Below are 26,957 nucleotides of genomic sequence, written 5' to 3' on the forward strand. Positions count from 1 at the left end.
AACGCATAATCTTGTGAATGAAACGCATCTACAATTCCCTTTTCCCTTTTTCTTTTGTTTAATTAAGTTTTTAGTTATTAGTAGTATAATATTTTTTATATATAAAAAGTCAAAATACTTTAAATTTTGTTTGATTTTATAAAGTAAATGGCTTACCAATTTTATTTATCATATCATATTATAGATTTTATGTTTTTGTTATATTTTTATTTTTTACAGAAATGTACTAATATCTAATGTGATAAAATTTTAAATAAAAATATAAAATGTGTATAAAATAAAAAATAAACATATTATACAAGAATACGTCAGATAACAAAATTATGTTAAACTATGCTAATAGAAAGAGATTTAATGATTAAAGGTTTGATGACTAAAAATATTAAAGAAGGGAAAAAAAGAGAACGAAAATGTTGAAAAGGAAAATGGAGATAAAAAAACAAACCTGCGTTTAATGCCAAGACTTCTGCGTTTTAAGCACAGTATGGTGTGCTGTGTTAAATAGAACAGCAGAGGATCCAAATCCGTTTTCTCTCTCACAGTAAAGCTCGCCTCCACTCCACCTCTGTTCTCACTGTCTGGCCACCGCCTCGTCGCCGCCAGCCCACACGATCAGTCTCTACCCCAAATCCCTTTCAATTTATCCATCCTCATAAATTCTTGGAATTGAAGGTTTGAGTTTCCTTCCAACATGTTGTTTTTGCTTTTAAAACTAGTATTGAGCCTTATAGTGGGCGATTTGGACTCTGGGTATGAGAAGGAAGAATAATGAAAAGTCAATTTTAAAATTGTTGGCTGATTTTTATCGATGGAATATGACTTTAGAATGATTGTAGCATGATTAATCATGAAAATAGCATTTAATTTCAATTTGTGATAAAATAGAAAATTAGGGTTATTTGAATTGGGGATTTTATATTTGTGATAATTGTGCAATTTAACTTTGAAATTATGCAATTGAAGTCATGTGATGATATAACAAGTATGATAGTGATAGAAAAATATGATTTTTGGGATAATATGATGGCCATAAGCCTACGACTTTAACTTGACAGATTTTTGATTAATTTGTTGAAAAACTGGTTTTGGGACAGGAAATTGTAAGGGCGCTGCCCAGTGCTTAAGGAAGAAGATGAAGTTACAGGCTTAGGTTTTGATGTTGGGCTGGAATGTATAATAAAATTAATTGGCCCATTAGTTTTTACGAAACAATTTAAAAATACTCCTCTTTAATTCATGACCGAATATTTCTCACTACAGATATTTCACCTAGGGTCTCTCGCTGCTTTTTTTTATATTGACAGGTAATGACTCATTTATTGGCAATTATCATTAATCCCCAAGAAGTAATACTGTGATTGATCAAATCGATAGTCATTAGTTCTATAATTCTAACTCATATAATTATTTCTTTTTTCCGCCTACAAAATTATACTATCAATTTATAAATTCTAATTCATGTTTCAATTTTGTGTGGTGCATGAATTTAGTTCCTCACATCATCAATTTATGTTTCTATTATTTGTATTACTCTGTATTAGATGGTGTTCTCTTTATTTTTGATTTGTTTACTTTATTTTTTATTTTTTTTATATTAATTGCTAATGAGAGTAAGAGTTTAGGGGATATAGTTTCATACCATAAAATGGTAACGTTTAAAAAAATTTATAATCTTTATAATTTTATGGTAAATAATTATATAATTTTTTTATCAAAGTGTCTTAGAAGTTTGGTGTATAGTTTCCAGTGTTGTTAGGGTCGAGGGTCGCACCGGGTCGATAAGGTGAAAATTCGGGTCGCGAGTCGACGAGTCGACTGGGTCGAGAGACCCACTAATCTGCACACAAAATTCAAAAAGAAGATGAAAGTTAGAACAATACCTTGATTAAACAAAGGAAGGAATAGATGAAGGGTGGCTCTGTATATTTGTTTAGGAATGAAGAGGATGAATTTAGGGTTTGAAAAGCTTGATGGTGTTCATGCATATATATAGATAAAAACGAGTGCAGTCAGAATATAAGTGTGAGAGATTTTTGAAAATCGGAATATAAGTGTGAGAGATTTGAAGAAAAACGTGTGCAGTCAGAATATAAGTGTGAGAGATTTGAGGAAAAAAGGCTGAGATTTGAGAGGAGCACACTGTTGAGATCAGAGAGGAGAAAAACGTGTGCTGCTGTTGAGATTAGTGAAAATCAGAGCAAAAGTGTGAAAGATTTGAGAAAATCAGCAGACTTTTAGGTAAGTTTTTACTTTTATACTTATGTTTATTTTAGTAAAAACAAATCAGCATTAAAAAGGAAAAGATTCAGAGAATAAAGGTCTAGGAATTACCTGTATCTCGACCCGGCGGCGACCCTCTCGACCCAGGCGACCCTCTCGACCCGGGCGACCCCGTACCTCGATCAACCCACCCATGTTGGGGCGGTGACGGTCTCGACCCGGGCGACCCGGGCGACCCGAGCGACCCGGGCGCCATTTTGACAACACTGATAGTTTCTCACTTGAGAAAATGTTGTTCTCTTTAACTTTTGTAAAAAGGCTATAAGTAAGAATTAAATATTCTAATACTATTATTTTTAAAAATATATATATCTTTATATTATTCATTTTTATATTTCAGCACCGGCTTGTTTATACTTCTGGTTCCGTCACTGGGGATTAGTATACAATCTGAAAATTCTATTTTAGCCACTAAAATGTGAGCATGGAGTGGTTTTAAACTCTATGTAGTAGCTTGTGAAATCATAGACTAATTTTAAATAATGAAACTTATCTTCTTGATGGAATTTAGGATAATATCAAGTATGGGCTGCCTTGTTAATGCAATAATATTATGTGGTTATTTTGAAGATGAAAATTTCGTTGATAACAGAGGACTTTTCGGACAACCTATATGTTTGGATCAAAGTTGAAAATTGTGTTTTGGCTTATCAATTTGGCCTGGGAATCACCTTCTTTATATAAAATGAGTAGGAGTATGAATTATGATGAAAAGAATGAACCTTGAGATGTACTATAGTTTGGGACAGCCTTGAGAACTCAGTTTTTCTGGGATTTCTTATTTAGTTAAGTTGAACTACCTATTGACACTTTAACTTAGTATATGTGATGCAATGACATTATTCTGTAATGTGAATACATTACGAGCTTCTCACCTCCTATCTCTCCCTTTTGCTTAGTAAAGTGGCGAGGTATCTCGCTTGATGGGCAGCGGCGCGTGTCAAGTTACTATCTCTTTTTCCAGTAAAGTTGAAGTGTTACACGTGGCATACTTAGTTGAGGTTTTTTTTATATATATAGTTGATAGGTTTTTATTTCTAGCAGGTTTGGTGAATTATTTACTACTGTGCAAGAGTTGTTATGTTTTAAAAAAAATGTACACGGTAGAAAGACATGTTTTTAATAAGAGGTTAAGCGCATCAAAACGTTAAACGTGACACCACTTATTTGATTTAATTAATTGAGTAAGGGTGTTCCATATATGATATGCTTGGTCCTTACATGCTATGAGATAAATTATAGCAAGCAGAATTGTTGATTACACAAGATCACAAATATATGCTTGCAAATTTTGTGTTGTTGTCATGTTTTCATAGTCTAACCTTGCTTCACATTTCTACCTTTCAGGGTTATATATCTAAATTCACTTGACGGGTAGAAACCAACAAGCATTCCATATGTGATACTTGCAGAATGCCGAATGCCATTTTCTGCAATTACATCAGGCAGTTGCAGAGATATGCACCAAGCATCTCCTCGTTCTTCATTGTTGTCGAAATTCCAAAAGCTTCTTGTTCATACTCTTCAGCACCCATTAATCGTGATGAAGAAAGTGAACGAGAGTATGGATACAGACAAAATGACCATGAAACAAAGGAGAAAGCAGAACCTTCTATTGGCTCTCCAGCTCGAATCCAAAAGTTGATAGCTTCTCAAACAGATCCACTTCTGGCAAAGGAAATCTTTGACTTGGCTTCACGTCAGCCCAACTTCCGCCATTCCTATGCTACCTATCACACCCTCATTCTCAAACTGGGCCGCTCTCGCCATTTCTCTCTCATGAATGCCGTCATCTCAAGCCTCAAGTCTCTTGATTATTCCATTTCCCCTTCTCTCTTTACCCACATCATCCAAATATATGGTGATGCAAACCAACCCGAGAAAGCTCTCAAAACATTCTATACAATTCTTGAATTCAATATTAAGCCCCGTCAGAAACACCTCAACTGCATCCTCGAAATCCTCGTTGCCAACAGTAACTTCCTCCGCGCTGCGTTTGACCTTTTCCGGGCTGCCCACAGATATGGAGTCCCCCCTAACACAAATTCCTACAACATCATGATGCGAGCCTTTTGCCTGAATGGCGACTTGAGCATTGCATATACTTTGTTCAATCACATGTTTAAGCGTGATGTTCTTCCTGATGTGGAGTCATATCGGATTCTAATGCAAGCACTGTGCAGGAAGAGTCAGGTGAATAAAGCTGTTGATTTACTGGAGGACATGCTAAACAAAGGGTTTGTGCCCGACAGTTTAAGCTACACCACTCTTTTGAATAGCTTGTGCAGGAAAAAAAAGCTGAAGGAGGCGTATAAGCTTCTTTGTCGGATGAAAATGAAGGGATGCAATCCTGATATTGTCCATTATAATACAGTTATCTCAGGTTATTGCAAGGTAGGGTGTGCTGCTGATGCCTGTAAGGTTCTTGATGACATGTCTTCAAATGGGTGCTTACCAAATTTGTCATCATATCAAAATATAGTGGGGGGCCTGTGCAATCAGGGCATGTACGACGAGGCCAAGAGGTATATCAAGGTAATGGTGTCCAAGGAGTTTCGTCCACATTTTTCAGTTATACATATGCTTGTACAAGGCTGCTGTAAACTTGGTAAACTAGAGGATGCTTGTGAAGTGTTGAGTGAGTTGTTGAGGCATGGGAGCGTTCCACATACCGACACTTGGGGTGAAATTGTAGCGCGGATCTGTGAGGAAGAAGATGCAGAAGCAATAGAAGAAGCCTTAAAACAGACTGTGAAGGTGGAGATTAAGTCTGATACTAGATTAGTAGATGCTGGTGCTGGCTTGGAGGAATACTTGATGAGGAAAATAAAGAGTAGGTCTAGGCCACGATAGTCGCGGTTGCTCAGTAGGTCAAATATACTGTCAAGGCAACTGAAGCCCAAATTGTTCTGTAGTTCTAATGCTCAAGTTATATTTGTAAGTTTTGCCTTATAAATTCAAAGTGCATTTAGCATAATTCGCAGACATCTCATGCGCACGCAGTCAAGCTGACTTATTAAGTTGAGGTTGGAGTCTGAGAAAGGGAAGTGTGGATGGTTTAGTCAATTTATTTATACACAGGAAACTTGACATGACATGACATGACATATATGAACTAACAATTACTAGTATTTGCCAGCTCTTCATTATCGTTTTTCAATCTCTTTCAACTTTATTAAACCAAATAAATATCTATGGTTTCTCTCCATCACGTACCTCATTTTGGTACAAACATTGACTATTGTGCGCAATATTAATAAGGGTGGTACTTTAGTAACATAATTCGATTTGGTTAAAGGGTCTCAATCAAATATATATACAACTTCATATTAAATCTAATTCATACAGATCATTACATAATATACTGGCTTATAATCGTGTTCAACCAAATTCTTCCATCCAAAACTCAATTTATTACCACATACATTTAGTTTGACCATATTCAACAATGTACTTTCCAAGTATTACCACATATTTTGGTCCCAGCAATGTTATTAATGGTTTAATAATTATCGTAATTCCATGTCTATCCTGCCCTCACTTCCAAGAACTTAAATCAAAATCCAATGTATATAGACTATAGTATTTATTTTAAGACGATTATATCCTTAAGCCTTAAATCTTAGTAAATGCTAAGCAAGGCTCTTAAAAGATAAAGCTGGAGACAAAAAAACAAACTCAGTTTCCTTTCAAAATATAATTATGAGACTTGGGTTTCAATCGAAATTCCCCACGACACAATATAGCCTGTCATTACTTCTTTTGTTTGAATTTTTTAAGCAATATCCAAATTTATTTATACAAAAAATATATCTAAAAAATATCAAATCTAGACCCCCCACTCATTGGCTCCCTCTTTTTTTCTTTACTTATTAATATTATCCTTCATTTTCTATCTTTTCAGATTGTTCATTTATTAAAAATATATTACACAATATAGTTGTAGCACCTATTATAATCTTAAAATTTATATCATAGTAGTAAATAACTAAATAGTACTGCATTAATTAATAATATTGTGATAGCATGCAGTCATTTGTATTTCATTGAGACTATTAATTTATAACAACTCATAATATTATAATATGTCAAACATAATAATCCCTAATATTAAAAATTCTAATAACGATTTATAGTGTATAAATTAATAATATCAAGGGTCGAAAATAAAACATTATTAATCTTAAGATGTTACTATATCACATGATAATATAAAATTTGACAAGTGTATAAGTTAATAGTATATTATTACGACATTATAATTGAACATTTAGATTTTTTATGTATACACAATATGCAGTGTCAATTTTTACATGTATAGTATGATCCTACATTTGTGATACTACTATAGATTAATTATCAATGATAGTTGTATTATCAATAATTATAATTCTGTTAACAGTTTGTTATATTATATAACTATAGTATGATATTTTATAATTTAATATTCGTAATCTACTTATAATTAAACTTCAATTATTTATTTCTAATTGATCTTTAATGCAACTAAAGATTAATTATTTCGATCGTATAATTTGATATTCAAATTAATTTTCATTCATTTAAGTAATTTAGATCATGAGTAGATTTTCGATTTAATTGGGTGTCATCTAGTATTAGATTAGATAGGAGATTTGAATTGATCTTCAATTTAATGAAGAATTTTTATTGGTCTTAGATTTATTTAATAATTTGGGATCAAATATTTTCAAGTATTAAATAACACCACAATGTAAAATCAAAGAAAAACATAAAAATAAAAATAAATGACACTGAAGAGAAAAAAAATACACGTAAAAGATGAAAAATAGAATGTTTAATTGACTTTCCAAAACTTATGATCTACTCCATTATTTTACTATTATTATTTATATTTTATGTATGATGTTTTGATTTTTTTACCATTATTAATATGCTAAATTGTAGTAATTGCTATCCTTTGTATATATCCCAGTGTGGATGTACTTAAAAAACAATTAATTTTAAAATTGCAATATATTTTCAACTTTGTGTTGCCACGTGGCACGCAACATGCAATATTGTAAACAAAAACATGAAATATACATTTGTGGAAGTTGTAAATGGATTTTCACAAATTGCATTTTAGTTATAGGCATATTGTAGATGGATTTTCTGCAGATTCTCGGTGTCACAAAAGCATGTTTCAAAGGAACATCAATTGAATCTTCAATAAAATTTAAGTTTGATTGAACATTTACTTGTTCAGTTCATTAATTGAATAGAATGATAGAAGATGAAGTGAATCCCAATTGAATTTTATAAATTTTAAAATTGTTCAAGTGAATCAAATATCTATTGAATCTAAAATCAATTGGAAATTTTCGATATTAGATCAGTTATTAGTTATTTGATAATAATTATAAATTGCGACACCACATAACATAATTAGTACTCCACTATAGTTTTGCTAAAACCTATAATTATCGGATAGTTGCGACAATAACAATAGTAACTCATAATATTACATGACTCCATGTTGTAATAATATATTAGCAACAATATATTGATATGAAGTTGTATTTATAATTTTTAATATTTGATATTATTATTGGTATTGTCAATATAACCTATAGTATATTCTTGTAACAATTTTAAATGGTATCATAATATAGTTTATAATAATGATATAAAGCTACTCATATACCATTACGGCCAAACTCCTATAAGTAGTACAATGACCTTTAAATGTATTTTGCATTTAAAATTTATCCATGTTATCTATATAAGTCAATATTATTACTATTATATGTTATTATTAGTATTATTAGCAAGTTTAGTTATTGGTGTGTAAGTTGTATTATGTCATATAATAGTTATTTTTGCAATAATATGATAATTATATAATAATAGTTATTTTTGCAATGTAACAAATTAAATTATTTTACATAATACATTAGCATCTAAAATACGCAATAATTTATAATATTAATATGTGACTTATATTTACAGTTTAGAAGACATTATCCAATTCTAATACAGTATATAAGTACACTTTATATGATATGCAATACAATTATATAACTTTGCACATTCATGAAAATTGATTACCAAATTAGAATAGCTAAGAGTAACATTATATTTATGATTAGTTGATCTTATTAAACTAGATCATAAAATATATATGCAAGCATATATATACTACTTATTACCACAATTTATTTATGATATATTGTGATGTCTCTTAGTTAATAGGTATGATATGATTATTTCCAATACAACATACATATAATTTGACATAAATTGTGCATAAATTATTCGTAAAGTGTGCATAAAATGTCATTAACTTTTATAATTATTTATAAAAATGTCATTGTGTGGCTGACCACATTATGACTGCATAACATTACTCAACTATAAAATAGAGCTAAAATCAGTTTTAGCTTTTTCTTCACTAAAATCAAGGATCACGCCAATAATTTGAAGTTTTCTATATTGCTAGATTTTAACATAATATTCCATTTAATTAATATCGGCTAGGTGTTCATCAAAATATAATATGATAGGCTGGCAATTTTCGATATTATATAAAAATCCGACATGAATACACACGAAACTAATAGGTTTTGAGTCAAATTTTATTGGGTTTGTGTTCTTATCAAGTTGATCTGTTTAAAATTCAATAATTCTAGACTAGATTTAGGTTGCCCATTAAAAAATAATATTATAAATTTATTTTTATTTTATTTTATTGGAGTCTATTATTCTCTATGTCATCATATACTGTGGTAAGATATAGTACTATTTCTTTGATTAATTGATGAATATAATTGTTTTAGGTGATTGAATACAATAATTTGAAAATGAATAAATGGCGGCGCGTGGACGCACAGTTATAGAGCTATCATCGGCGGCTAATGCTCCGATCAAACATATGTGATGAATGATTATTTGAGATGAGTGCCAGCTAAACCATGATTACTTTCCGTGTGAGAAGTCATTATTAATTAGGGACACCATTATTAATGTTTTTGTTTGCTCCTACATCCCAAAACACAAGTCCCATTTTAAACTTCCAAAACAATTTGAATTCACAAACTTTAAGCCATCCACGACGCTGTCACTATACCATCCCTTAAAACATTATTTGCGGGCCCCACTGTACTTTTTTACTCCATCCCTTAACTAAGGGACGGAACATGCGATCCTCCGTCCCTTAAACCGTCCCTTAAATTACTATTCATTCAATTTCATTTTTTTATTTTTTTTCCCACCAAATTTAATTAATAAAAAACACACTTCATTAAAAATAAAATAACATTACAACATAAAATAAAAATACAACTTAACATTCAAAAAAATAAAAAAAGACATAATTAAAATCCTAAAAAAATAAAAATGACATAATTTAAAATACAATTTTATAGAAAATAAAAAAACTACTCCGCCGGCGAATCATCCCCCGAAGGCGGTGGAGGTGCCCTGACGTCACTTGGAGGCGGGATACAAAGTTGTGCCGCCATAAACAGGACTCCGTTAAGCCAGGTTTCGTATTGGGTGGGCGTAAAGCGGGAAGTGTCCGCCATTGTGGCGGTCATGTACATGGACATAAGGGAGTTCGAGGGTCCCCCCGAGCCCGCCTGGCTTGATTCGGCTCGACCCCTCCTCCCTCTAGCCGCCTTCGCCTCATTTCTCCCTTGTGGCCGACGGCGCCCACGGGAGGACCCCCGGCATCGTCTGCCGGGGTCTCCTCCTCCTGCGAGGCAAACTCTTGTGGCCCGATGCCCGAACCGCCCTCACCAGACGAGTATTGGCCACTCGCCGTGTGCTTCGTGCGCTTCGAGGTCGAGCCCGAGCTGGACCGCACACCGCCGGCCTACCTTTCCTCGTCCCTAACAACCTCCTAAACATCGGCATATTTGAATTGTTTGTCGGTGTCTTCGTAGTAGACCCGCAAAACCGACCTCAGAATGTCAGCTCCTGTGGCTCCGCTTTGGTACTGAGCCACTTCATTCTTGTAGATGCCGCATAATCGTTTGACCTCTCTGTCGACTCGGTCAAAGTGAGCGCGGAGCATCTTATATGTGCGGCGGTGGGTTTTTTTTGGCCTAATCTCGTGGTATGCCTCGGTGACCTTTTCCCAGAAGCACTTCCGGGGTTGTTGATTCCCGACGATGGGATCGTATAAGACGCTGATCCAGGCTTGTATACCGCCAGCGTTTCTTTGTGGCCGTACGGATGCCGACCTAGATCCTCCTCCTCCGCCCTGGAGCCTCCCCGCCTCGGCCTTCTTCCGGAATGGGTTGAACTGGATAATCCTCCCGAATCTGGGATAATCCCTGCGAATACCGCGGGGCGGAGGGACGGGCGTATGCATCAACATCAAAATTGGGTGGTTGGTACCCCCCGGCGTGCCCGAACCCTGAGCGCCCGGCGTCGACGAACCGGAACCACCCAATGTGTTGTACATGCTCCCCCAGTCGCCGAACGCGTTGAGATCCCACGCGCCGGAGCCGCCACTGCCGGAGTTTCCGTCGCCGTACATTTTGTGATGAGATGTTAGATGAAAATTGGAGGGGAAATGGAGATGAATTGGGAAGAATAGATGTGTAGTTGTGTGTGAAATGAAGATGAAATAGGAGTATTTATAGAGTAAAAAAATAAAAATAATAAAAAAAGGAAAAAAGTCTCTATTAACGGTAATATTACCGTTTAACATTTATTTATTTTTTTATTTTTTTATTTAATCTGATTTTAAAAAATGAATTATTGCATCAGCGTGACGATGCCCACTCGCAGGACGACAAGTGGGCGTCACGCATGGCCTGGGAGCGCCACGTAGCCTCGGCGCGTGGAGAGCCGTCCCGCGTTTCGTCGCGGCGGGACGGGTTGCGTGACGGGACGAGACGCTGCAACGCGTCCCGCCCCGTTTCCGTCACTGCGGAACGAAACACGCCACCCACATGACGCATTGCGGGTGGCTTTATACTTCCCCCTACCTAGTCTATATTATTCCAATAATATTTCTATTGCTATATACATTGTCTTTTCATCATACTGTAATTTATTTTTCCTTTTGATAATTGTTACAGATCATCTATGTTGCGTTGGTTTGTATGATAAGGTTTGGAACTACAAAAATAATAAATGGTGGTAACCTCAATCTATATTAGATTACTTTGTCAACTAACAATATTAGCCAAGACTTGTCAATTTTTTTTAGAAATTACAGACAACACATACACAAATTGGATCATTTAATTATTGAGTTTTATGTAGATTCATCGTACTTGCAAGAGTATAATTTGTCTGGTTCACCAATTGACTAGAAGCATAGTAATCACTAATTATTTACTCAAGTAAGTAACAACCACAAGTGTCCTTAGTCACATAATTAAACTGTAAATAAAATTAATTTGTATAGTATTACTTCATATCTTAATAGTACTAGTTTTCATAACAACACAATTTGATTAATTTTTTTCATATCTATTAACAAAAAATAGTAAAGATTTATGGTTTATGTATCTAAGACATTTTACGCACAAAATCAAAGAGAGAACATAGTTGCTGTAGAATACTCGTGTCACCATTAAACTTATATCCAAAATGCACAAACTTTTGTGGAAATGAGATATACAAATCTTGCCGGACGAAATTACAATGGAAAATAAAACAAGGAAATTACACTGAAACAACTGAAAACAAAAATTACATGGAAAACTTGTGGAAAGTGGTAAGCCGAGTCGAGGAGTCCTATATCCGCAAGACGAGATACGCACCGGTAGTGCTCTCAGTTTGGCGTGTCGTCCCCAAAGATAAAACGGCTTCGTCTCTGAAGTAGCAGCACCGCTAGCAACAGAGCTCCGGCGAACGGGAGTAAGGCGGGGGCAGAGCTTCGACGGGGAAGATTATGCAGAGAGGGAGAGAGCGTGTATGCAAGATGCTTGTGTATGTTATATTTTGAATGCAATGGATGCATGTCTATTTATAGGTCAAGTCCACCTGCAGGGCATTGATGGAGTCAACAGCCATTATGTGTGCCATGATGGCTTGACTGTAACCGTCGGGGGTTATTGACTGGTGCACTAGCCAGTGGGAGCTGAAGAGACACGACGCACTTGGACATGCTACACGACGGGATACACCATGGACCGTCGGGGGTCCATCGGGGAACTTTTGTCTCCCGTTATGCGTCGGGGTCCAGCGGGGACCTTTTGTCTCCCGTTGTGCGTCGGGGTCCAGTGGAAACCTTTTGTCACCCGTCATGCGTCGGGGTCCAGTGGGACCATGACGTGGTCCAGGACCCGCCGGGGATAGCGTGAAGTTTGGGATGATCTAAAAAGAACAAGCGGGGCTCGAACCACGCTCAACGACCAGCTCCAAAGAACAGCCCAAAGACCACCCAAAGACCAATTGTCAAGATCCAAGACACAAGGCACAAGATACCCGAGGCACGGGACACGGTGCACGACGCGAAGGTCGCGAACGGGCGGCGGCGGCGCACGCGCGCGTGCGAGCGTGTGGGCTCTGTCACCCGTCTTATTCCACGATAATTATTACACATGATAATTCATCTGATTAAATACTTCATCAAAGAAGTTTATCATCCCCGATGTGGGATAATTAACACCTAGTTAATTAATCCATTAGTCTTTTCACATAGCTCATTTCTAGCTTTATTGTGACCAACTTTAATATATTATTTCTCATTCACTGGTAATCGGATTTGAGAAAATGAATATACTACGGTCATCTACTCGGAATGTAGATCGGCATTATTGCATTTAATTTCATAAAATTAAATGTCTTGTAACATATATTATTAGTCAAAGATCATTTGACCAAGCACGATTCCAACAATCCCCCACATGAGTGGAAATTGCCAAATGCATATGTATGCAGACACAAGATCTACCCTCAAGAGGTATGTAAGCATAAGGATAGGTAGTTTTTGGCTTTGAACCATCCATAGTCAACACCATCGGATACACATGCAGACTAGTTGCGCGATGCTTTGAACTATTCCTCCACGGCGTGCACCGAGACAATGATGTTAACACTTAAACACCTCAACCTCATCCGTTCTCAAGTTTTGTGTCCATTTCAGGCCTTGGACACCACTTCGGATTCATAAGTGTATTGTTTGAAGCGGCCCCACTTCACACTTACATAGGTGATTCCTCGTTAAGTATCTTGCCATACTCGGTCTCATTGAAAACTTCATTTCAACGAGATCCTTTAGGGATCATTAAAAGTCATAGACTTAACCTCACCACTAGGTAAGTTCTACAACACTCTATTGCTCTCTAGGGAATAGATATAGATGAGTGTTTCACACGAACTCTCATAGCTTAGTTTTCCCATTGAACCTAGTTCTTGGGATCTCCAGTCATCATGGTTGGGTTACCACTATGACAATTCTTTAGTTTGTGGATTTCAAACTCATTCCATCTAGCAATTTATTCATTTGATCACGATTTAACCCTTTGGTTAGCAGATCCGCTAGATTATCCAATGACTTCACGTAGTCAATTGTAATCACCTCTATTGTGATCAAATGTCTCACAGTATTATATCGTCGACGAATGTGTCGAGACTTACCATTATACAAGCCACTGTTTGCCCTCCCAATAGCGGCTTGGCTATCACAGTGAATTAACACTGGAGGCACGGGCTTTGACCAACATGGAATATCTTCAAGGAAGTTTTTAAGTCATTCGGCTTCTTCCGTCACTTTATCTAAAGCTATGAATTCAGATTCAATAGTGGATCGGGCTATACATGTCTGTTTCGTGGATTTCCACGAGACAACACCACCCCCAAAAGTAAAGACATATCCACTTGTTGAAAGTGAGTCTTTGTTATCGGATATCCAATTTGCATCGCAGTACCCTTCAAGTACCGGGGGTATCTCGAAAAGTGTAGCCCATGATTTTGAGTATACTTAAGATATCTCAAAACTCTTACAAGAGCTTTCCAATGCTCTTTGCTTGGATTGCTCGTATAACGACTCAACTTGTTCACGGCGCAAGCAATATCAGGTCGAGTGCAATTAGTAAGATACATGATGCATCCAATGACCCGTGCATAATCTTCTTGTGCAACGGGCTCACCCCAGTTCTTGCTCAAGTGAACATTGAGCTCTATAGGCGTCTTAGCCGGGATGCCATCATAGGCATTGAACCTCTTTAATACTTTCTCAACATAATGAGATTGTGTTAATGTGATTCCTTCGGATGTTCTTAGAATTTTCATTTCAAGAATTACATCGGCTAGACTCATATCCTTCATGTCGAAGTTTCTCTTTAACATGGCTTTCGTGTCGTTAATCACTTAGGTGTTACTACCCATGATTAACATATCATCAACGTAGAGATACACTATAATGTATCCATTATCAGTGTTCTTAATGTAGACACATTTGTCACATTCGTTGATTTTAAATCCATTTGATAACATCACGTTATCAAATTTCAAGTGCCACTGCAACGACGCCTATTTCAATCCATAGAGGGATTTAACCAGCTTGCATACCTTTTTCTCTTGTCCAGGTACTACAAAACCTTCAGGTTGTTCCATATAGATTTCATCTTCAAGGTCACCATTTAGAAACGCAGTCTTAACATCCATTTGATGAATCTCAAGATTGTGTACAGCAGCAATCGCGAGAAGCACTCGAATTGATGTAATCCTCGTTACAGGTGAGTAGGTATCGAAGAAATCGTACCCTTCCTTTTGTTTAAAGCCTTTGACTACCAGTCTAGTTTTATACTTGTCCACTGTTCCATCGGCCTTAAACTTTATTTTAAGGACCCATTTGCATACTAAAGGTTTAGCACATTCAGGTAGATCAACCAACACCCACGTGTGGTTTAGCAAAATTGAATCAATTTCACTTTGAACAGCTTCTTTCAAATGCAACCCGTCTGGGCCAGCAAAGACTACTTTTATAGATGTTGGTTCTTCATCCAACATAAATGCAATATAGTCAGGACCAAATGTCTTTGGTGTTCTGACTCTGCTACCACGTCTTAGTACCGCATCGTTTGGATCATGCCTTGTTCGCTTGCGCGATTCAGGCTCTTCATCCACTGATTTAGAACTAGTGGTTTCATCCTCAATTCTCGTCTCAAAATTGGGTGCAATATTTTTCTTGTCTTTGCGAGGAAATATATTTTCAAGAAATACAGCATTTCTTGACTCGATTGTTGTTCCCACGGTCACAGTCGGTATTTCAGACTTGTGGACAACGAATTGATATGCACTACTATTAAGTGCATACTCAATAAAGATACAATCAACCGTTTTAGGACCGATTGTAACTTCTTTGGGCGGAGGAACCATTACCTTAGCCAAACACCCCCACACTTTGAGGTATTTGTAGGATGACTTCTTTCCCTTCCACAGCTCTTAAGGAGTAACGTCCTTACCTTTGGGTGGGATTTTGTTTAGGATGTAGTTGGCTGTCAAAACAGCTTCCCCCACATGTTCTAGGGCATCCTCGAACTGATTAGTAACGCATTCATCATCTCTTTGAGAGTTCGATTTTTGCGTTCTGCAACACCATTAGATTGTCATACCACTTGCGTTGCATAATTCCTCAAACGGGGCTACGTATTCACCCCTTCTATCACATCGAATCATTTTGATTTTACCTCCAAGTTGATTCTCGACTTCGTTCTTATAATTTTTGAACGCTTCTATTGCTTCGTCTTTACTTCTTAAAAGATAGACATAACAATATCGTGTGCAATCATCTATGAATGTGATAAAATATTTTTTACCACCTCTCGTTTGCACCAATTTAAGGTCACATACGTCCGTGTGAATTAATTCAAGGGGTGTTGTGTTCCGTTCAACCGAATGAAACGGTAACTTAGTCATTTTCGCCTCAAGACAAGTTTCACATTTGTTTTGAGTTTCTACTTCATTTACCTTTAGTAAATCTAAACTTACTAATCTTTTAATGACATTTGGATTTACATGTCCCAATCTATTGTGCCACAAGTTAGAACACTCAACCAAGTAAGAAGAAGTAGATGCATTCTTATTATTAGCCAACGGCTTAGGGACATGCGTACTACTACACTAAGCTTGAAAAGTCCGTCGGTTATAAAACATTTTCCGAGTGACTTTCCAAACTTGTACAAAGAAAACCTATCAGATTCAAATACAAGTTTAAACCCCTTATTCACTAGTATTGATCCTGACACTAGGTTCTTGCGGATGTCCGGGACGTGTAACACATCCTTCAAAGTGATGGTGACGTCGGACATCATCATGAGAATCACATCTCCAATGACGAGGACTTGAGACGAGGCTTGATTCCCCATATTGATCTTTCTCCCTTCAACTGCTGTGTAGGAGGTGAACTTGCTCTTATCGGCACAAACGTGGGCAGTAGCTCCAGTGTCGATATACCAGCCACCTTTGTTATCAACAAGGTTGACTTCTTCCGTGACCACAGCAACAAGGTCACTTTCATCCCAGTCCTTGAACTCTTTTTCAACAACGTGGGCAGTCGGCTTCTTCTTCGGCTTGTGGCAGTCCTTGGAAAAGTGGTCAGGTTTGCCACAGTTGTAGCAGTTTCTTTCAACCTTCCTCGCAGGCTGCTTCTTCTTGCCCTTGTCCTTTGCAATTGGACGGGAGCGTTTGTTGGAGGGACCGCCCCGCTCCAACAGATTGGCCTTTGCAACATTTTGGCCATGACCCTTAGCCAATTCATCGCGTTTGCGCACGTCTGACTCGATGCGCAGCTTCACGATCAAGTCTTCAAGATTAATCTCCTTTTGCTTGTGCATAAGGTAGCTCTTGAAGTCCTTCCAGCCGGGTGGAAGTTTTTCAATGACCGTGCCCGCCGTGAAAGCTTCAAGCATGGCCATTCCCTCGACGGCGAGGTCGTGAATGATGAGCGGGAACTCTTGCACTTGGTCCATGATTGATCGGGAATCGACCATTTTATAGTCCAAGTACTTGGCTATTACAAATTTTTTAGTGCCCGCATCATCACTACGATACTTCTTATCTAGCATTTCCCACACTTGTTTTGATGTGGGAACAGTACAATACACGTTGTAGAGACTATCATCTAAAGCACTTAAAATAAAGTTTTTACAAAGATAGTCTCTTTTGCGCCAAGCGTCATACTCGACGTACATCTCGACACGTGCCTCGTCCTCTCTTGGCGGGGTTGGCTCGTTTTCCTTGAGAAAGTTCACGATGCCCAACGTTGTTAGGTAGAACAATATTTTATGTTGCCATCTCTTAAAATCCGTTCCCATGAACTTCGATGGCTTCTCGGCGGGTGGCATCATCCTTGGTGCCGAGTTTGTCCCATGAAAGGGACCAAGTTCGTTGCCCCCGTAGGAGCTAACAATTGGGTGGGACACAGTACCCCCATACTTGCGTGGAGCATGGAGGCCCCCGCATTTGTGCCGACCCCGATGGATCCAGCACCCGTGCTGCGCCCAAAGGAGCTAGCACTCCCGAAGGATCCAACACCCGTGCCGTGCCCGAAGGCCCCGACACTCGACCCTATGAGGGATCCAATGGAACCACTGAAAGTGGAACCGACCGATCTACTCGAGGTAAATCCGCAAACCGTCCCAGAGAGGTTGTCAAACACCCAAGGGGTAGTTGAGGAAGAAGTTGAGAAGCCATGAGTCGGAATCATCGTTATGTCCGACGACGTGTTGACGGGTGCAACGGGGGACACAGTGGATGGAACGGTGGTAGCAGCGGTAGACGGGTCAGTCGACATCTCCAAGCAAAGGTGTTGATTTAGTTCAGTTGGTGTGTGTAAACTCCGTTAGTGGCAAGAATATCTCGTCTTGCGATTGTTGTGAAAATGAGCTATACAAATCTTGTTGGGCGAAATTACAATGGAAAATAAAACAAGGAAATTACACAGAAACAACTGAAAACAAAAATTACACGGAAAACTTGTGGAAAGTGGTAAGCCGAGTCGAGGAGTCCTCTTTCCGCAAGACGAGATACGCCCCGGTAGTGTTCTCGGTTTGGCGTGTCGTCCCCAAAGATAAAACGGCTTCGTCTCTGAAGTAGCAGCACCGCTAGCAACAGAGCTCCGGCAAACGGGAGTAAGGCGGGGGCAGAGCTTCGACGGGGAAGATTATACAAAGAGGGAGAGAGCGTGTATGCAAGATGCTTGTGTATGTTCTATTTTGAATGCAATGGCCCCGGTAGTGCTCTCGGTTTGGCGTGTCGAGCCCCGCTTGTTCTTTTTAGACCACCCCAAAGACCAAGGCACAAGGCACCCGACACCTTGGACACGGTGCACGGTGCACGGCTCGCGGGTCGCGGGCAGGCGGTGGCGGCGCGCGCACACCTTTGTCACCCGTCTTATTCACGATAGTTATTACACATGATAATTCATCTGATTAAATACTTCATCAAAGAAGTTTATCATCCCCGATGTGGGATAATTAACACCTAGTTAATTAATCCCTTAGTCTTTTCACATAGCTCATTTCTAGCTTTATTGTGACCAACTTTAATATATTATTTCTCACTCACCGGGAATCGGATTTGAGAAAATGAATATACTATGGTCATCTACTCGGAACTAGTGATGTCAATCGGGCCAACCCGTTCGGGTTGTCGGGCCATTCAGGTACGGGCTATTCGGGTTATGATTTTTTCGGGTTATAAAAGTTCAACCCTAACCCTTTGGGTTTCGGGCTAACCCACCTGATTATTCGGGCCAATATGTATTTTTAATTCTTATAATATTTTCAAAAAATAATACGTATTTTAAATTTTCTTTAATTATATACATATTTTTAATTAATCATTCAACAATGAAATACATATTTTTAATTTTCATTAATATTTTTAAAAAAGATTAAGTTATTTAAATTTAAATAACTTATTCATTACATAATTATTTACAAAATATCTATCAATAGTATGTTTATGTTTATGTATTTAAAACATAAATCAACAATTTCTTTTAAATTAAAACATAAATCAATTCGTAGAAAATTGAATAAAATTTTCATAACGTGAGAGGTGTATCGTAGATGTAACAAAAATATTTTGAATTGTTAAAGAGTCAATTATCAAGATGCTAGCTAATTGGAGTAACTCTAAGTTTTCTTGAATTATCATTGGTCAAATTTAATTTATTCCAGCTGTAAATAAGTCAAATAATAATTTATCTTTGTTTTAAGAATCATCAAAGTACGCATAATTTAATGACGAAGCGGCGTCAAAACACTTTGCACTATTATATTGGAAATATACTAAAAGAAAGCTTTTATATACGAGTATTTATGAATCCATGAACCACATAGTAATTTTTTCGTGATCTTATATAGTCGGTTGACGTATTTGGATTTTGCATTGTTTTAGAGGGTTTTCTTGAATGATTTTGATTATATTTCTATATTTTGGTATGTTTACATGTTTGTTGAGAAATAATAGAAAATTGATTAGAAAATGTACACAAAATATGTGGCTGTGCAGCAGCCTTGTTTGAGTCAATGTTTCTCGCGATTTTGAAGTCTGATAAACCACTAATACATATCATTCTCTTCGTCTTCGAAAGAGCTTCGCGTGGATATACTGCACACCTCAATCGGAGCTTTGTAGAGAAAGTTATGACCGTTACAAAAACTGCTCGTTGTGCAGAAACTTTCAACCCGACGGGCCGACCCGTAACCCGAACGGGTCAGCCCGAATGGCCCGATTTTAAATTCGGGCTGCGAAATTACAACCCTAACCCTGTATTTTTATCGGGTTATTCGGCCGGCCCGCGGGTTCCGGGTTACATTGACATCCCTACTCGGAACGTAGATCGACATTATTGCATTTAATTTCATAAAATTAAATGTCTTGTAACATTTATTATTAGTCAAAGAATATTTGACTAAGAATGATTTTAACACAAACATCTATGAATTTTATGAGAAAGTGGGAAAATATTATTCTTAAAAGTGTACATTACAGGGAAGTACACCTCAACATTTTATCGATTCTTGTTGAGGTAAAAATTAAGAAATAACCTTTTCCCAAAAAATTCAAACAAGAAAGGAGAAAAGAGAGATCATCAACTATCCACATTTTATAATCCAAAAAAAAACGAGAGAGAAAAAAATAAACCCCCAATAAATAATAAAGGGGTAAAAAAATGTGTTTCCAAATATTGAATTTTTCATAAACTAGTCCTCAGAAATGCTCTCAAGATAAGGCGTCCAAGCAACTCCGGCGTTGCTTCTGCTCCGGTGGTGGTGCCGCCTCGACGACTGCTTCTTCTCCGGCATCTTCACGGTGACGATCGCCGGCTTCTCTCCGACGACGACCTCCGACGAGTTTTTCCGGCAGGGGCTGAGTTTTTTGAGGATTTGATTGTTTTTGTGAGCGGGAAGCGAAGAAGAGGGAATCAGGAAATAAATGGAGCCCCGTTTGAGGTCGGATTCGGGCGAGAGGATCAGGATCCGGCGGGCCATGCCTTGCGAGCACGGCTTTGTGAGGAGGTGATTCGGGTTGTTTTTTAGGATCTCTCCCGCCGTGACCCGACCCGTTATCTCGTCAACCGACCCGTTCAAGTGCACTATCCGGATCAAGTCTAGCGCCCCGCATGGAAGAACGCATGCCAAACAACACCTTAGGCTGTTTCCCATATTTGATTTTTCAAAATTGGATGAGATTGATTAGTGATTTTCCCTCTCTCTCTCACTCACTAGACTTGTTTGATTTGTGATAAGAGTTTGAATGTGATTGTGGAATGGAGTTTATATAAAGGGGGTGAGGGCCAAAGGATTAATTAATTAGTTATTAGATCATGCTTTCAACTTGTTTTACTTGTTAATTTATGATCCATGGCTTAATAAAATATGCTTCTTTGATTGAAAGGTACGTCAACTTTAACATGCACTCCATGTAAAAAGATTCGTGTAGCATTTGCAATTTGGATTATTACTAACATTAGATGTTTGTACATATAGGAATATTGGTTTTAAAATTATAAAATTGAGCAAATTTTGATATATTTTATTAACTTTAAAAGTGGTGTTAAAAATCATAAACTTTTAGCGTGTGAATTTTCACAACTCGGTTCAAATAGACATTTTTCGGCATATTTTTGTCCTATGTGACTAGTTGTGTAATCTATCTGCCTTAATCTGAATTATGCATGAATTTGTGTCATTTTGATGCTCTCATTCTGGAATTCGACGTTGAATAATACATGCCTGATAAGATAAAATGTGTCTCGAGGGTCTGTTACGTTCGAAGAATGACACGCTGTGAAAAAATTGACATTGATCTTAATATTTGTGATTTTCAAGAACACTTTTAAAGTTCGTAGGAAATACCAGAATTTGTCTACAGTTTTGAGTAATTTTTAAGATCAATTTTATCCCTTGTAAATTTAAAACATGACGGCTAGTTTGAGGAGATCGGAAATAATTAATGTACTTGAATTATAAGTTTAGCAACTTATAAACTGTTGGGATTAGCATAACTTATATGTTAATTTAATTTTCTTCTCGAAATTGTTTAGCTTCAAACATGGTGCAATCGTACATCTTACACGGTAAAATACGTCTAATGAAGTATTTAAAACATAAGTATATGATAACAATATATATTTACTAGTTATATGAGTCAATAATTTGAAATGTGGGATGTTCAATTGTTTAATCTCTGTGGTGCTTGCTATATAAATAGTTAATTCGAAAGTTTAGGGCTCATTGACGGCCAAAAGTTGAGTCAACTTTTCCACCATGATTTAATTTGTTCATTCGCTCATCATGTAGTACTAATTTTTTATGTAGTAATAACAAACACTACAAAATTATGTACATAACACAAACATAGAGTTATATTGGCATCCTAACACAAGTTTAATTCTATGTTATAATAGTCATAAGAAATTAAGTGTGGCAAATTGTTGACGATGCCAAGTCACCAAATAGCCAGAGAAGAGTTTGGAATATTGACTTCTCGTATTTAATTTCTCTATCGACTTCGGAATATTGACTTCTCGTATTTAATTTCTCTATCGACTTCGAATCGACAGTTTTCTTATTTAATAAATATTATGACTAAGTTTTCCATATTATTCCGGATTAGTTATATCATTCATTAATCAATGCAACTTATTAGACCCCATCCAATAATGATGTACTATGTACTTTGAGTCGTATTTATATATTTTGTGTATATATTTATCTTTAGTAGAATTTACTTTGAACGAACGAAATATAGAAAAACTTATATAAAGACATATAGTGAGATAAAGAGAAAAACAACAAAGCATTAGAAAAAATAAAAATCATTTAATCAATGTATGGAGATATATATAAGAGCATCCACAACGGTGGTGAGAGTGAAGGCGGCCGTCCGTGCCAGCGGCGAGGACGAGGACCGCCGCTGCGCTCGCGCCGTGCCAGCGAGCAGGCGACGTGGCGGCTTATGATTGGGCAACGGCATAGCCGTTGTCTTTGAATTATTTTTTTTTATTTTAAAAATCGTTTTTAAATTATATAAAATGATTAAATTTTTTTTTCCAAATCCCAAAAATATGGCCGTTTTTTTCCCGTTTTTTCTGAATTTTTTTGATTTTTTTTTTATTTTTTTCCCCCAAAATCATCTATAAATACACACATTCATCATCCATTTATCACATCAATTCATCTCCCATTCATCTCTCATTCTTAATTCTCATACAAACTATCAACACATTTATCCCTCATTCAAAACCTCAAATGGATTTCACCCATATTATGGCGGAAGCGGAACGCGAAGAACAAGAATACTACGAACAACATCGTGCCGCTTACGAAGCATATGTCGCGGCGAATACCCCCGCTCCTCCTCCTCAACATACCAGATCAAATCGGCGCTACATTCATCGTGACCGGGAGGGAGCCCACGAAAGGCTCGTTGCCGACTACTTTGCCTACCAGCCGCGGTTTCCGGCAGATTACTTCAGGCGCCGTTTTCGCATATCAAAGCGCTTGTTCATGCGAATTGTCAACACATTATCCGCACGTGTTGAATTCTTCCAAACAGGTCCAGATGCAGCCGGCCGGCAAAGTATCACGTCGTTGCAGAAGTGTACGTGTGCCATCCGACAACTCGCTACTGGGCAAACGGCCGACATCTTCGACGAGTATTTGCATATCGGTGAGTCCACTGGAATCCTTTGTCTAAAGAATTTTTGCGAGGACGTTCGTTCAGCTTTCGGGGATGAATTCCTTCGGGCACCCACCACCGATGATTGCCAACGGTTGCTTCGTCTTCACGAATCAGTCCATGGCTTTCCCGAAATGCTTGGCAGCATTGACTGCATGCATTGGAGGTGGAAGAATTGCCCGACTTCTTGGAGGGGAAAACACTTGAGCGGTCACAAAGGCGGCGGCCCAACGCTTATCCTTGAGGCGGTCGCCGACTACCGGCTATGGATTTGGCATACATATTTCGACGTTGTTGGATCCAACAACGACTTGAATGTACTATATTCTTCACCACTCTTCACTGATGTGATGAATGGTTTAGCACCGGCGATCGACTTCACCATCAACGGAAATAGCTACCACATGGGTTACTATCTCGCCGATGGTATCTACCCAAGGTGGTTGACTTTCGTGAAGACGTTCAACAACCCGCACGACCCGAGACGGGTTCTTTTTGCACAGCGTCAAGAGTCCGCACAGAAAGATGTCGAAAGAGCTTTCGGGGTCCTTCAAGCCCGATTCAACATTGTGAAGTCCCCGGCTCGGCTATGGTACGTGAATAATATCGCCGACATCATGTTCACGTGTATTATCTTACACAACATGATTATAGCCGACGAAGGGCCGAGGGCGGCTAGCTTCTACGACGAGGACGAAGCCGGAAGCTCAACAGCGAGGTCTCCCCCACGCCGAGGCGAGCATACGACGGTCGGCCAAAGAATCGAGACAAGGCACACAATGCGCGATACCCGAATCCACAATCAACTACAAGAAGACCTAATCAAACACATGTGGGCGAAATTCGGCAACGCGTAGTGGTTTTTTTAATTTTTAGTATTTTAATTATGTAATTTTTAATTTTTAGGATTTTAATTATGTCGTTTTTATTTTATTTGTCATTTGTAATATTATTTAGGTTTTTTAATGAATTTTAGTATTATTGAAATGTTATTGTTTAATTGAATTTTAAATTAATTGTGCTCGTTCTTGCGGAAGAGTACAGCTGTGGGTGTTGTGCTCTTGCCAGAGAGCAAGCTGCTGGCAAGAGCACGGTTGTGGATGCTCTAAATATAAACACTTGAGTCTCCCCAAAAATTGTGACAATAAATGAGGTCGATTAGAAAAAATAATTGGTAATTGTGGTCAATAAATGATTGGATTGAGGGGTAGAATTCCCCAAGTAAAATGCACTTGTTAATCTATATGCGTAGTTCCAAAGCTTCCAGTTGTCTTTGAATCCAACCCCAATTTAATAATGGAGGTTTGTTCGTTTTATAGTTGCATGTACCAATGTTGCAAAAAATAATGATTTTGGTGGTCTTATTTTTAAGTGAGCTTAAATCAAGTAATTTAAAAAGTTATGGCTACATTCATCCTTTCTGCCAACAAACTCAAGAAACTAAATTTTATTGTTCAAAAATACTGGCATCGCGAATCGTGGTCCAGTTTGTAATGTTCCCTCTCTCTCTCTCTATCTGACTAAATATCTATTCCAGATCTACTGATTATTTATAGTTATAAGTCATTTGATTCAAGAATCTAAATTGGGGATGTATTTTGAGGAATGAGTTACATGTGGATGTCATACTACAATATAAGTATTTTCCAAACTAAACTCTTTGAGATCTAAATACAGGTTACTAACTGTTAGGGTAGTCGACGGCAAATTAATTTGTTAATGTATGTTGTGAGCATACTCTGCATGGATTTTTATTTGGATCACTCTCAAAAGGAAGCAAATTAATTAGAGATGGACAATACGTATATATAGTTTCTAACTTCTTTCACTCATTCGATATGAGATGTGTTTGTAACCCAACAAACCTTCCCTACAAACTTATTCCACATCGAGTACGCTATCGAAACAAATCGAGACATTACGGACCCGACTTGAAATTGGGTCATCATGGACTCAACTCGAAGATGCATCATTCAGGGCTCGCCCCAAGCCTCCTTGGCCCCGAGACTCGCATCTCCAACCATTTATAAAAACTCAAATCCATTTTAGTGTAAATGACACATCAAATATGATTTTACCCCAATTATTTATACTAAACTCAAACTTAAAAAAATATGCTCTATAGTCTTTACTCACAAAATTTGGAAAAAAATGGTTTTCTTTTAGTGTAAACCTAAATATAGGTACTATTTTTTACTCAAAAACTAAAAATGAGATTGATTTAAGGTACCATTGGAGCTAATCGTCTACCTCATTTTAAGTTTTAGTGTAGCATTGGAGATAGTCTGATACCACTAGTCAGGACCGTCGACTGCACATTAGTTTTATGTTGTCCATTTTTAGCCAAGTTAGCCTGCAAAGATTTATTTTTCAATCACTCTCAAAAGACCTTAAACTAATTTCAGTTGGCACCATTTATATATAACTTTCAACTCACTCAGCTAATGTGGGATGAGATTATAAACCAACCATATTTTCATGTAAATTTCATTTGGTCTTTGCTGTGTTTGTTCAGTTAGCACAATTTAACTTAGTCTTGAATATGCTACAAAATTTTCACCTGAAATACCTAAATTTTCCAAGATTTTTATGGAGTATACCCTATATGATTGTATGATTTCGCATCTTAATTAATTGACAGGCCAGGGGAACGGCAGACTGAAAATACAATACTATAAAAAAACGAATTAAATGTACGAGTTAGTGAAATATATTCATTTTAATTTATTAATCTAAGGATATAAATTTGGAGTATGTAATTATCAATGCAATGAAGCTTCGTAGCAATTAGGCTGCCGGCGCACCGACCAGAAGACTCATCATTAGGCATCAATTTCTTTATTGAAAAGAATACACACAAAATTTAAATCTAAGGATATAATGATTCAAGGAATTAATTGCACGGGGTCATATTCTAAATCCAAATTAATTATACAGCTCAGCAAGCCCAACCTTATTTATCAATTATCATCATCTTTTCAATCTGGAATTGTACGAACATTAAACTTAAACCTACACTAGTATTTGTGGGGTTTCAATTCTAGAGCACATTTTAGATATCCAATGAAATAGACTTCATAAACCCAATTCACTTGAAATATTCTACACTCGTGTTTGAAATCATTTTTATAATTCTAAAATTTAAATATAAATGATACGTAAAAATTATTCTCACCAATGACATCGTTTTTGCAAAACCAATCTCCATCAAAAAACCAATCTCCATCAAGAAATCTTAGGAGTAATCAGGGACGGATCTAGCTTATTGCTAGATAGGGCAAATGCCCGTGCTCATATTTAACTACATATATATAAATATAACTTTGATATAACTATTTTGTATTAATCTTCCATTAATTGTCCCTTCTTGAATGTTTAAATTATTTTCATATATATTTTTGCCTCTCTTACTAAAAATTTCTGGTGGGATGAGTAATTGCATATCCTCAATATTTCAATTGCTATTTGGAATATTACTACTAGCTAGTACTTCTTATTTCACTTTACCGTACCCTTTTGTCAATGTGTACGTACTTGGTTTTGCATATTTTTCATAA

General features: G+C 37.2%; 2 protein-coding genes across 5 annotated transcripts; one reads left to right on the plus strand and one right to left on the minus strand.

Moving 5' to 3' along the window:
* Positions 1–316: 316 nt before the first annotated feature.
* LOC121742922 (pentatricopeptide repeat-containing protein At4g01400, mitochondrial-like) lies at positions 317–5,257 on the plus strand. 4 transcript variants are annotated; one of them, XM_042136057.1, is made up of 3 exons: positions 432–672; positions 1,261–1,304; positions 3,628–5,257. In XM_042136057.1, exon 3 carries the CDS (start codon positions 3,694–3,696, stop codon positions 5,131–5,133), a length of 1,440 nt encoding a protein of 479 aa, XP_041991991.1. In that variant the 5' UTR covers positions 432–672; positions 1,261–1,304; positions 3,628–3,693; the 3' UTR covers positions 5,134–5,257. The 4 variants fall into 4 exon arrangements, 3 of the variants coding, with proteins under 3 accessions (XP_041991991.1, XP_041991989.1, XP_041991992.1); XR_006038164.1 differs by lacking the exons at positions 1,261–1,304; positions 3,628–5,257 and adding an exon at positions 1,095–1,254 and having other exon boundaries at positions 317–672; XM_042136055.1 differs by lacking the exon at positions 1,261–1,304 and having other exon boundaries at positions 433–672.
* A 14,903-nt stretch (positions 5,258–20,160) lies between these two features.
* On the minus strand, positions 20,161–21,063 carry LOC121744149. Its single transcript, XM_042137596.1, has one exon. It carries the CDS (start codon positions 20,880–20,882, stop codon positions 20,421–20,423), a length of 462 nt encoding a protein of 153 aa, XP_041993530.1. The 5' UTR covers positions 20,883–21,063; the 3' UTR covers positions 20,161–20,420.
* Positions 21,064–26,957: the final 5,894 nt, after the last annotated feature.

The sequence above is a fragment of the Salvia splendens genome, chromosome 8 (genome assembly GCF_004379255.2).
Source record: "Salvia splendens isolate huo1 chromosome 8, SspV2, whole genome shotgun sequence".
Classification (NCBI taxonomy): domain Eukaryota; kingdom Viridiplantae; phylum Streptophyta; class Magnoliopsida; order Lamiales; family Lamiaceae; genus Salvia; species Salvia splendens.

Coding starts and splice junctions, on each gene's coding strand:
- LOC121742922 (XM_042136057.1), top strand. CDS start 3,694: ATGCCGAATGCCATTTTCTGCAATTACATCAGGCAGTTGCAGAGATAT.
- LOC121744149 (XM_042137596.1), bottom strand. CDS start 20,882: ATGGGAAACAGCCTAAGGTGTTGTTTGGCATGCGTTCTTCCATGCGGG.